Source organism: Perissodus microlepis, chromosome 7, assembly GCF_051167445.1.
Source record: "Perissodus microlepis isolate ML-2025 ecotype Zambia chromosome 7, ASM5116744v1, whole genome shotgun sequence".
NCBI classification, from domain to species: Eukaryota; Metazoa; Chordata; class Actinopteri; order Cichliformes; family Cichlidae; genus Perissodus; species Perissodus microlepis.
In genome coordinates this window covers 45,327,971-45,343,155 of record NC_140467.1, presented here as the reverse complement: position 1 = coordinate 45,343,155, position 15,185 = coordinate 45,327,971, and the positions used below count along the sequence as shown (strand labels likewise).

The 15,185-nt window shown below is 39.6% G+C and overlaps 1 protein-coding gene across 2 annotated transcripts; it reads right to left on the bottom strand.

Moving 5' to 3' along the window:
- Positions 1-2,966: 2,966 nt before the first annotated feature.
- Positions 2,967-14,223, bottom strand: lhx3 (LIM homeobox 3). 2 transcript variants are annotated; one of them, XM_084935347.1, is made up of 6 exons: positions 13,785-14,223; positions 9,035-9,206; positions 8,706-8,908; positions 7,055-7,206; positions 5,769-5,940; positions 2,967-4,611 (listed from the first exon to the last, which is right to left on the bottom strand). In XM_084935347.1, exons 1-6 carry the CDS (start codon positions 13,852-13,854, stop codon positions 4,178-4,180), a joined length of 1,203 nt encoding a protein of 400 aa, XP_084791473.1. In that variant the 5' UTR covers positions 13,855-14,223; the 3' UTR covers positions 2,967-4,177. The 2 variants fall into 2 exon arrangements, with proteins under 2 accessions (XP_084791473.1, XP_084791475.1); XM_084935349.1 differs by lacking the exon at positions 13,785-14,223 and adding an exon at positions 11,233-11,673.
- Between the last annotated feature and the right edge of the window lie 962 nt (positions 14,224-15,185).

Here is a 15,185-nt window from a genome sequence, read left to right as displayed (position 1 = left end):
CTCCGGTAAGCGGAGGTGTGGTTGCAGTGCTTTAGAGAAAGAGCAACGCACAAATAATTTTTTGATCTCTTGTTAAATAATTTTTTTTCTTGTTTATGACTGTGAACTGGCAGTCATAAAAAGGTATCTAAATTTCATTTGTAAGTGTAATTATAACTCATTGTAACTGAAAAAAAAAAGTTCTGTAAAGCACTGAAAAAGCCATGATATGAAAATAACAATTATAATGTGCATTACGTTATAATGTAAGTTACAGAATTAACTTAAGTCTTGGTTTTATAAATTTTATTTTACAGACATGATAAAAATATACGTTATTAAAGGATTTGTTTGCTGTGATATCAGAAATTAGAAGAAAAGACTGAAGTATCATTGACAGTCTCATAAACTGAAGTTGGCTAACATAGCATAGTATAAAGGCTGTAAGCAGGAGAAACTGGTTAAGAGGAAATCCACATCAAACAATAATTTGATGTTTTTACATTTTTTTGTATGATGATGGAAAAACCCTAAAACAAAAAAACATACATAACACTGCAATAATAAGCTTTAGATGCAGTGAATAGCAGATGTTTTAAACCAACTGCACTGTTTCCTTTGGTTTTCATTCTTTATGCTGGACTAGTTGTGTCCTGTTTGTAGCTTCATATGCAACAGCAGACAGAAATGAGAGGGGCATTTAACTTCTCATTGGATGCTCATCTTAAAAATTAAAACATTTAAGAAGAACTTTTAAAAAAATGCTGATTATTTATATTGCATGCAGACTTTGAAATAAAATAATTTGTTATTTATGATGAGATTTTAACTGTTATAAAAGTGAGTTAAGATGCTTTTATTCCCCTCCCTATTTTTTTCTTTTTTTTCTTTTGCACAAATGTTACTGCTTTTTATGGAAATCCTGTGCACAAGTCAAGAATCATGCAATCTTCAACTGCTTTTAATTGTGTACGATACAACAACAATCCTACCGATTCACACAATTAAGTAAAGTTTGGTTTTCCTAATTAATTTTTGTTAATTTTGTTAATTAATTATTGTTCTTTCTGTCTCAGTCGTATTCTTCCTTAAATTGCGTGCAACCTTTGTACACTCCATATATCACGTTACACTTTTCCCCACGTACTTCTATTTCCTCTGAATTTTCCCACCATTTACTTACGCGTTACGCTCTTCATTCAACTTAAGTTGTTGAATATGCTTTCCATAGCAAGTCCTGTACAACTCATTTGACAAATTGTATAAATGACCCTAATCAAATTTTTCACTCAGAAAATAGTGGATTTCCAACTCAATCTGAAAGAGTGGGGTGACATAATCCCAGTTATTTGCTTAGAGGAGTTCACCCCATGGTCACCAAAATCTCACACCTGCAGAGTGACAGGCTACGTCCACACTAATGCGTTTTCGCATTAGTAATGAGAAGTGAAGGTAAAAGAAAGGGTGAAAATGTTAAAATGTGATGGGGCCGAGAAATTCAAAGAACTTCTTAGAGTGTAAATGCATGAAGCTTTAGCACAGGTGCCACGTTACTGCACCTTTGCTTTAAGCAAAGGAAAGCAACAAATAAGCCTTTCTAACCCAAATGCAAACAACCCGGTAAACTGACCGAGCCTTTGACTGTTCACTCTCACCCCCTTACTCTCTTTTCGCCAAACACTCTCTGGGTCAGGTTACACACCTGGGATGCAACAATGATACCTGCCTCTCAGCTGGAAGGATTCAGCTCTGGTGTTCCTTCCCTTGTTGTTGGAACCCGAGGAGCAGATCAGGCAGCCATTAGCGGCAGAGGAAGTTGGAGGTTACACTTCAAAACAAAAGAAGGGTATGAGGACAGCTGGCTGTTGTCCTCGTGCATGTCAATTTTTACAAATCTGCATACAAAAACGCACAACCATGCACAAGACTCAGATTCAGTCTCTCTGAATGCAGCAGTATTTACTTTGACTGGATTATCCAAAAATGGACAGATTGCAAATATTTTACATTCTGCTTGGTAATTTAACCTTTTTCACTGGATCTTTTAGTGTAGCGAAAAACAATATTTTAAGCAAAACTACATGATGTAGCATAAAATGGAAAAAAAAAGAAAAAAAAAGTTTTCAAAGGTGTCCATAAGTATATTGCTTCCATCGTGGTTTATTGATCTACATATTTAGGATGCTTGAAGTGAAATTGAAACAGGTAAAGCAAAATGGCTTTACCCGCTAATGGCTTATAGATGGTGAGCACAAATATCAATACAAAAAGAAAGCACCCATTAAAAAAAACCACAGAAAGCATAAAGATTTAAAACTTGTATGATGCAAAGGTGTTTCCATGCGTATGTATCACAAGCCCTTATGGAAGGAAACACGTCAACAAAGAACCGCACACATATACACTTGCATGCACGCACACATTTACTGTTTAATCTATTTAATTGAATCTGACTTTGAATAACTAAACAAATGAGGAAATTCACAAGGGGCACTTGATCCCTTCTTGGATAATGGATTGGAGATTCCTTTCCCATAGGGACATTTGGGCAAACAAGACCCAGTAATCTCTGAATTGATGGGTTGACTGCATCAAATTTCTTCACTAAAGAGCTGTTGAACCCCTGATACAGTGTTGGTAGTTAGCCAGATACTCAATTTGCAGACACGGGCAGAACTGCAGGCTTGCTCTGGTTTCACAGTCAGTGTGGCGATATGTACTATAGAGATGCAAGATAAAAAAAATGCTGCAGGTAAGACGAATAAAGGGTGACTGCCTTGTTCGTTGGTTCTTGTTTCCCTGTTTTAACAATAATTTTTCAAGTGCTAAAAATAACCTAAAATGTAACAATAAAATTTCATCTTCAGTTTTCTGAATAACCGCTTCGAATACTTTACTCAATTACTTTTATGAGCGCTCATTACTCTCGTCGTCTCATAAGGTATGATGCACTGTTTTGTACAGCAACCAAAAAGGACTGAATCCCATTTTGATTTAGGTGACAAATTTATTAAAGTCCTGCCATTTAATTAGGAATCATCATCATCATCATCATCATTACCAGACAGAATAAATAAGACATAAAACAGTTTTTTTCCCACATAAACAAACATATACATCAGACCCCGGGTACTACAGTTCTTCCTTGGGGTGGTTTCCGGTAGAATGAAACGAACAAGTTACATCTGAGAACACACAAATGCATAGAAGTAATTGGATCCCTAGGTACCATTTAAGACAACATCTACAATTTTTGCCTATATCCCTGTTCAAGAATGTACAAAGTCCTCATATGCGGGTTCTTATTCATGTCCAAGAAGGGGTTTGTATAAAAATAAAGTCTCCACAATGATAAACCATTATATATATTTATATAGACATTTGGCAACAACCAGACATTTAAAGACTTTGAATGTTGAACTGAGTTCTGCACCTACTACACTTTAGTTAACAAAGAGCAGTGGGCGGAGAGGGAGAGTTGGTAAAGCAAACAAAAGGTTGCTGTCTAAACTTTCTGAGTGTGTGTGTGGTCTCTATATTGTTCTTAAAGAGCTTATAGTGGTGTCTGAAAATGGAGAATTTTTGAAAAACTCCTTACTTTGCATACAGTATTACTACTGAAGGATAATTGTTAGGCCAAGTCCTTAAAATGAGGAGCATTGTCTTCCTTACTTTCATTCAGATAACACACACCGAATGAACCTGTCAATCAGCTATTGATGTGATCCAGGGACAACAATCTGCTTCCTTTCCTTACACAATGGGGTGGCTGTAGCTCAGGTGGCAGAGCAGGTCAGCCACTAATCAGAAGGTCGGTGGTTCGATCCCAGGCTGCCTCCTGGCTGCATGCTAAATATCCTTGGGCAAGATATTAACCCCATGTTTGCCTACTGGTGGTGGTCAGAGGGCCCGGTGGCGCCTGTGTCCGGCAGCCTCGCCTCTGTCAGTGCGCCCCAGGGCAGCCGTGGCTACAATGTAGCTTGCCATTGCCAGTGTGTGAATGTGTGTGTGAATGGGTGAATGACTGAATGTAGTGTAAAGCGCTTTGGGGTCCTTAAGGACTAGAAAAGCACTATACAAATGCAGGCCATTTACCATTTACAATCACAGCCCTGTGAGACTATTTTCCAACTCTTAAAATCCAACAGAAGACACAAAAAACGCAGAAAAAAAGCTCAAACTTGTTATTGTTGACCAATCAAAACTGCCCATGGTCCACTTCATCTAACCAGGAGGCAGGACTGGCTGGAAAATCTGGGTATCCGCCGCTGCTGCCGGTAGAGAGGTCTGAGCTGGGGCCGTTAGCTGCCCCCATGGAAACCCTCACAGCAGGGTTGATCCCAGGACCGCTGCCTTGGGCCATGATAGATAGGGCAGAGTCAGGGTAGACCAGGTTGGAGATGAGAGGCTGGTGTCTTGGTAGTGCCTGAAGTGACCCCGGTGACTGAGGAAGGCTGTAGGGGCTGTTGGAGCGCATGTCGTGGAACTGGTCTTGAGAGGGGAGGACGCCGTGCTCAAGGGGGAAAGAGTTGTGGTTGTTGCCCGCTTGGCGGCCTCCCATAGCTGGAGAGGACTCGCTCAGGCTGCTGTAAATGCCGTTAGTGTGGCCAAGCTCTGACATTGGTGGTTCATCTGTCAAACAAGGATAAAGATAAAGGGATAATTAAGATTACAAGAGTAATAAAAAATAGCAGAAATGTTTGCAAAAAATGAATTTCAATAGAGCTGATGCAGTGTGTTCAAGTCAAGTAAAGCTGCACAAATGAGACTTCGCAAACCCATTTTCCTGATTCAAGTAACTTCCTCATATTGTTAGCTTGGTGAACTAATTATTAACCCTTCCTTGAATATAATAATATACTAAACCCAGAGAAAAATATGAAACGTGCTGTATATGCTGTATATGCTGTATGTCGCACCTCAGCAAAAACCATAAGTGGCTTGGGGAGGTTATCAGAGCAGCTTGGGCTGCCAGCTTCCAGTTAGCTAATGTGTTTGTTCTCCAGTTACAACAATTCATCATAAACATCCAGTAAACAAAGTAGTTTCTGCAAGACGAAATTTTACTGCAGCACTTTGTGATGTGCCTGGAATATCAGACACTAAATTCTTATTTGAATATCGTCACAGCTTCATGTATCGAAACGTGAAAGGAAAGCAGATAGATTTTTGCTCTAAGTAAGCAAGTAAGTAAAGTTTATTTAAAAAGTGCTTTTTACAGACACATAGTCACAAAGCAGAGCAAAAATAATAATAAAAAAACGATGATAAAAATACTATTTTATTTTATCATCTGTTTTTTTTGTAAATAGCATTTGCAAAAGAAAGCCAAGTTAAACAGAAATGTGTTCAACTTCTTTTTAAGGGAGTCAGCTAAATGTAGCTGGAGTGGTAGATCTGGTGCCATTGTGTGAAAAGCTCTTCAATCTCATATGAGGAAAAATTCATTTGAGCCTGTCATCACTTTCCACTGCCTATCAATATTCCACAGTTCAACAATAATGATGGGTCTATTCAGTTTCCCTGCTATATGAGATCATGTAAAAGATGGTTTAGCACTGGTATAAATAAATAGAATACATTATTATAAATATTACTCTTTACATACTTGCTCATGTGAAAACATATCATAGTAGGAAGGCAACAAGTGCATGTAATGAATTTAATTGTGAGCAGTTACACTTAAAGTGAAGGAGCCATCTTTATGTTAGTAGTAGCAGTTGTGCTTTTCTTAGGGCACATGTAAAAGACGCTGTCTGTTCTCTCAGTAATTGCATTGTTGACGCTACCTGTGAAGGACACCTCTGCATCACTGTCCATGCCCTCCTCCTGGATGCTGTCCTTGTCAGATTTGGAGCTACCCCGTGACCTCTTCATATTGCGAAAGTACTGCCCCCATCTTTGGCGCCCGGCATCTTTCTTCAGCCTTTTTTCTTTAGCTCGCCTGTTCTGAAACCACACCTGCAGGGTTAAAAAAGAAGAAGAAGAAGAAATTGTTTTTAGTCAAAGTTGCGATACTTCATGATAAATCATTAGATACAAATACAGTGTCTGACTGATTAAACTAATTAAATCATTTTCAGCTTGTTTTGTTTCTATCATTTATTTAATTTTCTCAGTGTAAAAGACTTTAAACAAGTAGCCACTTTTTTTTTTCATCGTTATGACTTCTAAAGAAGTCAAAGTCTCCTGTCCTCAGCTCCTTACGTGATGCACATACTATGCTTTAAAGCATTAAAGCAAAATTAATGTTCAGAGACTGTCCGGACACCACTTCACGCCCACTTCAGCTCAAGTGAGAGACTTGAGCAGTGACACCGAACAGTAATCCTGTTTGGTGTCACTGCTAGTGTCCCCTGCATCAGATTTATCATGCATTTAATTAACTTCATGACAGCTACAAGTCCTCCTCAACTTAGAGCAGACAGGTTATCTCGCCGGTGACTTCTAATATTTGAAATTTTGTGGCTTTGCTTTTGATCCGCTCAAACTCTGGCTCACAGACAGCAGTATATGTGCAGCTGGTACTCTTAATTTGTCTGTAATCTCTCTGCCTTCTGGTGTCTGTGAAGTCTGATATTAAATGCAAAAACTTATTTTTTCTCATTCATTTTATCTTGCACACAAAATGTATTCATTTCAGTCACGAGCACAGAAAGCAGTTTTACATTCTTGTTAATGATATTCCGCCCTGAGTGAACCCTCTTCACCCCTTCGCTTTCACTGAATAATGAGGAGCATTTTAGTGGCCTCTGTCTCTACTTTTGTCCTTGCAAATAAAACAATATATATGACCACCACCCAGCAACCAGGAGGAGGCTCTTCAGCAGCAGACAATATGCGAGGGGCCCTCTTAGCATTGTTAACGAGCTTGCACTTAAACAGTGCTGACGTTCAGTCGGACTTCATTTTACTCCATCTAGCCGTAAATCCGCCCCCCGCCACCCAGCAGGCACCCACACATACGCGCACTTGTTCGTACAGTACACTTGTGCCAGGTCAGCCACAATTGTCCCTTGATAATGAAGTCAGGACACTAATGGAATAGCCTTTAATGGATAATAATGTACTCTACCTGCACAACGCGCATATCCAGACCCGTCTCTGATGAGAGCTGCTCCCGCACATGGCGGGCTGGTTTTGGAGAGTTATTGTAAGCGTTCTTCAGTGTCTCTAACTGTTTCGCAGTGATGGTCGTTCGTGGCCTTTTTGCTGTAGAATCGGCCTCTGAAAGACAGATGGACAACATACAGTGTCAGCACTGGGCAGGCGTTTTTTTGAGATTCTATGTGGATCTGAAAAAGTAACAATATTTGTTACTAATATTTGTAAATGCGCAAAAATATTTAAAGACAAATTCAATATTTTTATAACTGTACAACAGCTGTCAATCAATTTGCTATAAAGAAATAAGCTCCAGTCTAGTCCATCCAGCTAATTCTGTACAGACATCCTCAGTTGCCAACATTACAATCTCTGATAAATATACGTACTTATTACAGCAACCAACAGCACATAACCTGCATAACATCCTGTCTCCTAATTCTACATAAATAGATAAATTCACTTCAGCTCATAAACCTTAAATCTGGATCCCTGTGCATAACTGCATCATGTCTGCACATCTGTTTGCCAGCACAGCAAAATACAAAGCCATCATCCAAATGGATGCTGCCCAAGTAATTGCACCCTGTCATTAGTAAAATAAACGTGTGTGTTTTTGGTGAAAACTTGTGTTCACTTACTGCATAAATCAGCACAGTAAATTCAAACAAACAGATGGGGAGATAAAAATCGGCCATGCCCACTCTGCCCTATCACGAATGAGCCTGCTGGGACTCTCAGTAATATGAGGTAAAGCAGAGCACTGATACAAAACAGAGTATCTGGTGAACGTGTTTTAGGCTGTTGGCCTGCGCCACCTCATATCATTTCAATGACTACAAGTCAGCTGTTCATTTCAAACCAGTATAAACACTGCATCTAACACTAAAGCTCAAATTAATCAGTGCCCCACAATGTAGAAAGGCCTATTAAATTATATGCCACGGTTAAAGCAATGTTTTTTTAACAGCTATAATTGCAAACTTTTACTCTGAAACAGCTTTAGTGGTCTTGAAGCATGTTTAACTTTAATTATGGACTTTTTTAAAATCAAAAACTATCATGTAAGGGAATTATTTTATATTTATACACATGAATAAACGTTAGAAACTATTCCTACAAAAAATAATAAGTGGAATGTCAATTTGCAGCATTTGCAATGTAAAATTCATCCATGCAGACATATATATATTGCAATGACTGTAGTGGAGAACAATTCCTGACGCCACTGTATATCATTTCCGTGCTGTAAATAATCCTGAAGCCCGCACAAACTCATACACATGCATTCTTCTCTCACGGTCAGACATACATGCATCTCTCTCTTATTGAGTCTCTCCGTCCACTATAATAAGAGTTATTGAAAGCTGATCCTTTCAAGTGCAGAGTGCAGATGTAATCCTCCTGACCTGCGCTTTATGCAGTTTAGTATTGATCGGTTTGGAGGCAATGATGCAATTAGCGCAGGTGGGTCAAAGTTTAAGGAAGACCTCTGTCATGGCAGGTTGCTTAAAACAAGCAGACACACAAAGTACAACATGCCGGAGCCTGGAGTCTGACAAACTGATTTGCCGACCGTTTCCCGATCTGTTACACGTGAGGCAATCATATCTGCAGCTCACCTCTCTGCTTGGCGGTCTCGTAGTCGGCCTTGCAGACCAGCCTGCTGTCCTCCATCAAATAGTACTCGTCACCTGTCGCAAGTTGCCGCTTGCATACAATGCAGGCAAAGCAGTGCAGGTGGTAGACGAAGTCCTGCGCCCTCCTCACCACCTGTGTGGGCGGAATCCCCTGCTGACATGCTGCGCATTTGGTCCCGAATCTCCTTTTGGAAACAGAAGGTTGCCATCAGTATACATCTCATCCAGCAAGCCATAAATGGAAATTGAAAAGAAATAATTAATAATCAATGTCTTATTTAGCACTGGTTTATTTTCTGAAAGCTGCTCACTTGAAGAAATCGTCTTTGCAGTAGACACTGTCACCCCTGGTGAAGCACTTGTCCGCCAGTTGTGCCTGGCAGTCGCTGCACTTCAGGCACTTGCTGTGCCAGTGGCGATCAAGCACTTTGAGAATAAAGCGATCGACGATGTGTTGATTGCAGCCTGCACACATTGGGATTTCTGCGGGAGACAAGATGGAATCACAGCATTTTAGTCTTTTAAACGAGACGAGAAAAGAAAAAAAAAAATCACGAAGGGAATCGGTGCGGAAAATGACAGCCGGGCATGCTCATTGTGCTTAATATAAAGAGACTCTGAATAATTATCTCCTAATGGACACAACTGTTTAATTATGCAAGACTCCCAATAAGAAAACGTTTATAGATAAAAGAAAGAGCGGGAGGGTCAAAACACTGTAAATATAATGATAGTAATTAGATTTTTCATTTCACCTGACCCATTCTTCGCTTTTTAGCCCTTTCATCTATTTGTGTGTGTGCGTGTTTTTTAAAAGTATTGGCACATTTTTTTTAATAGCATCATTTATGTCCTGTTCATGCTTATGATCTAGGCCTAAAAACACTGGCAATCATTGATTTTATATATGTATTATTTATTTTGTTGTCGTATTAAATAACATAAAATTGAAGTCAGTTATTAGTTGTAAGCTAAAATTTAATTGGACAATTCATTTGGTAATTACGAGGATCAATTGTTGGCGTTTTACAGACGCCCTCTTTATCTTGTTCACTTTTGAAAAAAAAAATTCATAGAAGTCACGGAAAAATGAAAAATGAGACTATAATTTTTCATGCATTAAGTAGTAAAATCGCATTTGAAACCGAACAATTAGGCACATTTAAAAACTGAATAATGAACGATTACATTAAAAGTGATGTGTTATAAGCTATAAAATGATAAGAAATCGGCTAAATATCAATGTTTTTAAACTGCTTTGTGAGGCACACGTCGACAGTTTGTAACAACATTCATTCATTTAAGGTAAAACACACTAAAACTGAAGAAAAATAAATGTGCATGGATTGAGATGTGCATACACACTAACAGTGATTGCTGGTTTGCCTGTAAATTTCCCATGTTTGATCCCCCGGATAAAAGAGAGGCCTCACATGACCTGACACTACACTTTAAAGTATTTTTTATAATGTTCCTTCAGTGCACTTCCCACTTATGAAGCTATAAAATTAATAGATTTTAGAGACGCTTTAAGCGTTTAGCATTAAAACTGCACAAAGGCAAAATAAGGACAGCTACAATGGCAGGTAAAACCTTACGAGTCCTCTTTATTATTAATTAAAAGAAGCTCAACCACTTCATATTCCATCCGTGCAAGGAATCGCATTCCTATTGTTCTGTTGCGGGCTGTTCATAAAATATGAACGAACCATTTCTTCTGGTATCACCAGCAAGCTGTGCACAAGTGCGGTGGCAGCCACATCAAGAACAGGTGTATCCAGGTCATCATTAATTCAGAGAGCTCTGTAAAACTAGAAAGCTGCGGCCTGTAGTCTCACGGCACACACCAACATGGTGTCCAAGCAATTTGCTCACCTTGGAGGGCCCACTTCAAAATACTAAAATGATACACGAACATCCCAGCTGAAATTACACGCATCACGTCAGCAATCTGATAACTCATCAAAATGAACGGTCATAAATATATAACCATGTTAAAGTTCGTGCATTTAAAAACAAAAACAACAACTTATGAATGTTTACAAGAAAAAATGCCCAGTTTATTTCTGACTGCAAAATATAGAAAACATAATTAGAGATTCGAACGGTGGATAAATCTGAATTAAACCGGATTTAACCTCCACACAGAGCATCAAACGAAATTTGAAAGACAGTTCAGGCAGATCAAAAGTTAAAACCCGGTGCTTACGATTGCTCCTGCAGATATGTGGAGCAACACGAAATGACACGCTGTCAGTCCTGGAAGGTTTTATTTTCCAAAATAAAAGACTGCAGCTGTGGAACATCCATCATCCAGACACCAGTTATGATAGCGCACGCTCAACAGAGTGCAATCAGTCCCGTAGCCGTATATGACGGCCTTTTTAAAAGGTGTGTGTGAACACACACACACACACACACACACACACACACACACACACACACACACACACACACATCCAAACGTATGTGCAAAACGAACAATGTGATTATATTTTGCCTTGGTTACCTTTTTGCAACTCCTCGCTGTGAGCCAGCAGAGCGAACAGCATCTCCGCGTTATTTGGTGCCTCTTTTGGATAGTTGAGCTCAGCATGTCCATCCATTGCTCATGATTAACACTTACATTAAATCAAACCTGCTTTGCTTGTGTCTATCCAAATACACACACTCACACCGGACGTGTTGTCAAATTCGAGCTTGCAGGAGCCCGGGATTGAAACACAAACGCGCGAGAGTCCAGGAGAGCTCGCTTTTATGCTTCCCCGTGCTGAAGCCAGAGCTGGATTACGCTGCGCCGTTTCCTAGGCGACAGGGAGATGGATTAACATCACCTACTGAGTACCTTACCCCGGATCCGAATAAACAGGAGGTTAGGGGAGAAGCTAATAGCTCTTCTGTGCTCAGTGAGGCACTATAATGTTGTAGCCTATTACTTTACAAACATGAAGAGAAAAGATCGAAAAAAAGCACTTGTTTTTATTGAACTGAAATCTATTTGTCTATATGATAGATAGTCATATATGTTTTCATGAAAAAAATAATCATCAAACACAACACAATATTGTGGCAATAACGTTTGATTTATATGTCTTCTTTAAACGCTTAAATTTTTGTTTTAGGCATAAAAATACCGTAAATACTGAAACACCTGGAAACTTTTTTTCACTGGGTAATTGTAATGATTTAACTATTTCAGTTGCTACAACTGCAAAAAAGCAAACATACAAAAACAACAACAACAACAACAAAAAAAAAACCTGCATGTGCAACCTGATCACATACAACAACCATAGCGGAGCGTGCCTAGAAAAGGTAAGTATACTAAGTCTCAGCTTTTATTTTTTCAGTAAGTTTTTGGTGTTTCTTCCAATTAATTAAATTTTGTAATGTAATTTATTTATTTATGTATTTATTGGTTCATGTTCTTCTAAAAAAAAAATTACTGTGATTAAAACTGCCACACGACTAAGTATACGCCTTAATTCAGATTCCAATGCATGCGTAAAAGAGAGAATAATAGCTTTTAACTAAAGCAATTCCTTCTATTTATTAATAATAATAATAATAATAATAATAATAATAATAATAGAGTAAATTGTATGATTTCATGAGTGCTTTCTTTTTGCATTCCTCCGCTCGGTCAGATTTTTACATTCATTTTAAATATCTTACTAACTCACGAACACATGCACAACTGATCTCCATGTCATGTTGAGTGTCTGCTTGAAGACAAGTGTTTATTCAGGGGAGAGATTGGCTGTTCAATAACATGTTGATCGGGCCAGCACCCCAATGAATTTTATTGACACTGATCTTTGGCACAAAAGAGCGCCTGGGGAAATCTCGGGTAGTGCCACAACCGCCAGGACCCGCTGATGAATCTAAAATCAATGTCCCATTTGCCTGTATTTCAGAAGTATATGAACGACGTTTTGGAGAAAGGTGTGGGGTTCATGTGTGCCCCTCTTACTTTTCAGCTTTGTAATAATATTTATGTCATATTGATCGCTCACTTTTGACGGGGTGAGCCGACAGTAATGTGGCAACAAAGCCATAAAATGACTAATAAAGGTTATCTTATCAGAGAAGTGGCCAGTCGGTTAGGAAAAAGGTTGCAACGTTGATAAAACATGTATTTTTTTAAAATCAAAATACAAATGTTTAAATCTGGTGAGAAATGTGGCGGAAATCGGATTGAAAAATATTTTAAGATTTGAATGATTCTTTATTTCAGATAACATAAGTGACTACTGCTACAAAATTGTTCCAGAATCTAGCGAAATGAAGAAGCATCGAACATGAGACTTTTCTGGACATTAAATAACATTTCTAGACAACAATCCACTAACAATTCAAAGCCTAAATTCCATTTTTTTTTTCATAACCAGCCCCCAGTAGCGGCCTCAGGTGTCCCACCTGTCAGGGCAGGTGGGACACCTGTTGAGCATGTGTCGTGTTGCTGGGTCCGCTGGTGGGAGCGACTTCGTGCCTACTGGCAGTCTGTCGTGCGTCCTCACAGAGGCTGTTATTGCCACAGCGGGCCCAGTGCTGTCCCCATATCCGCTTCCTGCGCCATGAGCACGGGCGGTGTGAAATGACAACACGCGCATAACATCTGTTCCTGTGAGTCTCCAACAATGAAGACTCATTACGGATTCATAACGTCTCCCACACGCAGTGCAGAACAGGCGTCTCTAAACAGTCTATATGCACCACCGTGGGTTGCCCAGCAGTCTTCCTGCAACTTTTTTTTTAATGCAGTAACATAAATGTCTTATTTATGTTAGGTATTTTTATTTAATTTTTTTTATTTACACAGGTTTGCACCTATTTATATATTTAGCATTTTTCTGGAGTGCCTTTGCTTTCCTCGTTACAGCGACTGTTTCATGCTTGTTACAGATCACTTAAATTAATTTTCAGTCCTGCTGTGCCGGACAGGATCGTGACGAATTCACGACCCACGGCGCCCAATTAAACTGTATTTGATAGCTGTGTTTCTCCAAACACTTTGCGTAATTTGCATCAGTTATAAAAACAGGCAGGCTGTTTTCTTACCTTGTCCAGAATTGTACCGGGAGAAATTCCCGGTGTTTTGACAGCTTGATCCCGGGTGTTCAAGCAGCATTTTGAAGATGCTCCAAAACGAAGACTCACGTCTGTGATTCAGCAGCAACAACAGCAAAACCTCTAACGCGACACTGAGTATGTGGATTCAAAACCCCGCACTGTCCTGGAGACTTATCCTCTGGAGATGAAGCTGAGGTTTTTTCGACTCTGGACGAAAAAGTTAAAAAGAACTTCCGTGGACCTTTTCCCGTTCGACAGCCAGCAGGAATTGAAACTTTGAATATTCATCAAGTTGATTTTTAACGTTGTGTCGATACCATTGAAATGAGAGGTGGGAAAGCGAGCCTGCACCCTGCAAAACCTACTTCAGCTGAAATAATCAGCGGTCAGCGCTGCCTCTGTCCAGGGTGCTGAAAGGGGAGTTTCCCTAAACAGGCTCGAGGGGTGTGTGTCGCTCAGATATCCCCAGAGGCTATCTTTAAGCGCGCTCACACACACGCGCACGCACACTTGCCCTCCCCCTCTCTCTCCCTCTCTCTCCCTCTCCTTATCTATGTTGTGTTGCACGTGTCTCTCTTTCAAGGCGCACAATGGGGCAATTGGGCAGTGCTCTTCTCCATTTTATTTGATTAAAAATAGACCGGCACTGCATTAGGTAGATGGAATGAAGATGCCATTATGTAAGCTTATTAAAGTAAACTCACTTTTAAAAAAATGCTTGAATTAAACACATTTTTCCTTCTGGGACTAGTTTACTGAAATAAACACCAATCGCCTAAAAACAGAAAACAATACATAAAATAATTCAACATGTTTTAATAAGCTGTTTTTCTCCTCCAGTGTAAAGTGGTAAAAAGGGGCATCGCTAACATGTGAAATTTTTTGGCTGGTCTCGTGACTGTGAACTGGTCCCATTAGCACCATGTGAGAGATAACTACACTGAGCAATTTCCTACAGCTTTGATTCAATTTTCCTCGCCCAGCACCCCAGCCCCATGAGTGGTGTAAGCCAATTAGACTCACTACGCTGTTCATTAGTCCACTTGAGGCAATTAGTCCACACATCAAAACATCCAAAGAAATCAACAAGTTCCCCCCACCCCCACCCCTCTCACATTCATCATAACTGAGCATCGCCACATCTCCTCTATAACCTCCTATAAACACTCACATTTATTATTGCATGACATTAAGCTCAAAACAATGCCTGCTGGATGCTTGTTTTCATGGGTGACTTTTTGTTGTTTTGTGGGCAGTAATCTCTGGTCAACAAGGCTGCATGGATCCCTGTACAGATTAAGGGAGAACTGTAAATCTGGAAGGAGCTGAACGCAGTAACTAGGCTCCTAGAGCCAGTGCAGCATCAAAGGAGCTTAAACCAGAAGCACA

Coding starts and splice junctions, on each gene's coding strand:
- lhx3 (XM_084935349.1), bottom strand. CDS start 11,329: ATGGATGGACATGCTGAGCTCAACTATCCAAAAGAGGCACCAAATAAC. Junction 9,207..11,232: donor CAGCGAGGAGTTGCAAAAAG/GTAACCAAGGCA, acceptor TGTCTCCCGCAG/AAATCCCAATGTGTGCAGGC. Junction 5,941..7,054: donor TGGATATGCGCGTTGTGCAG/GTAGAGTACATT, acceptor TTAACCCTGCAG/GTGTGGTTTCAGAACAGGCG.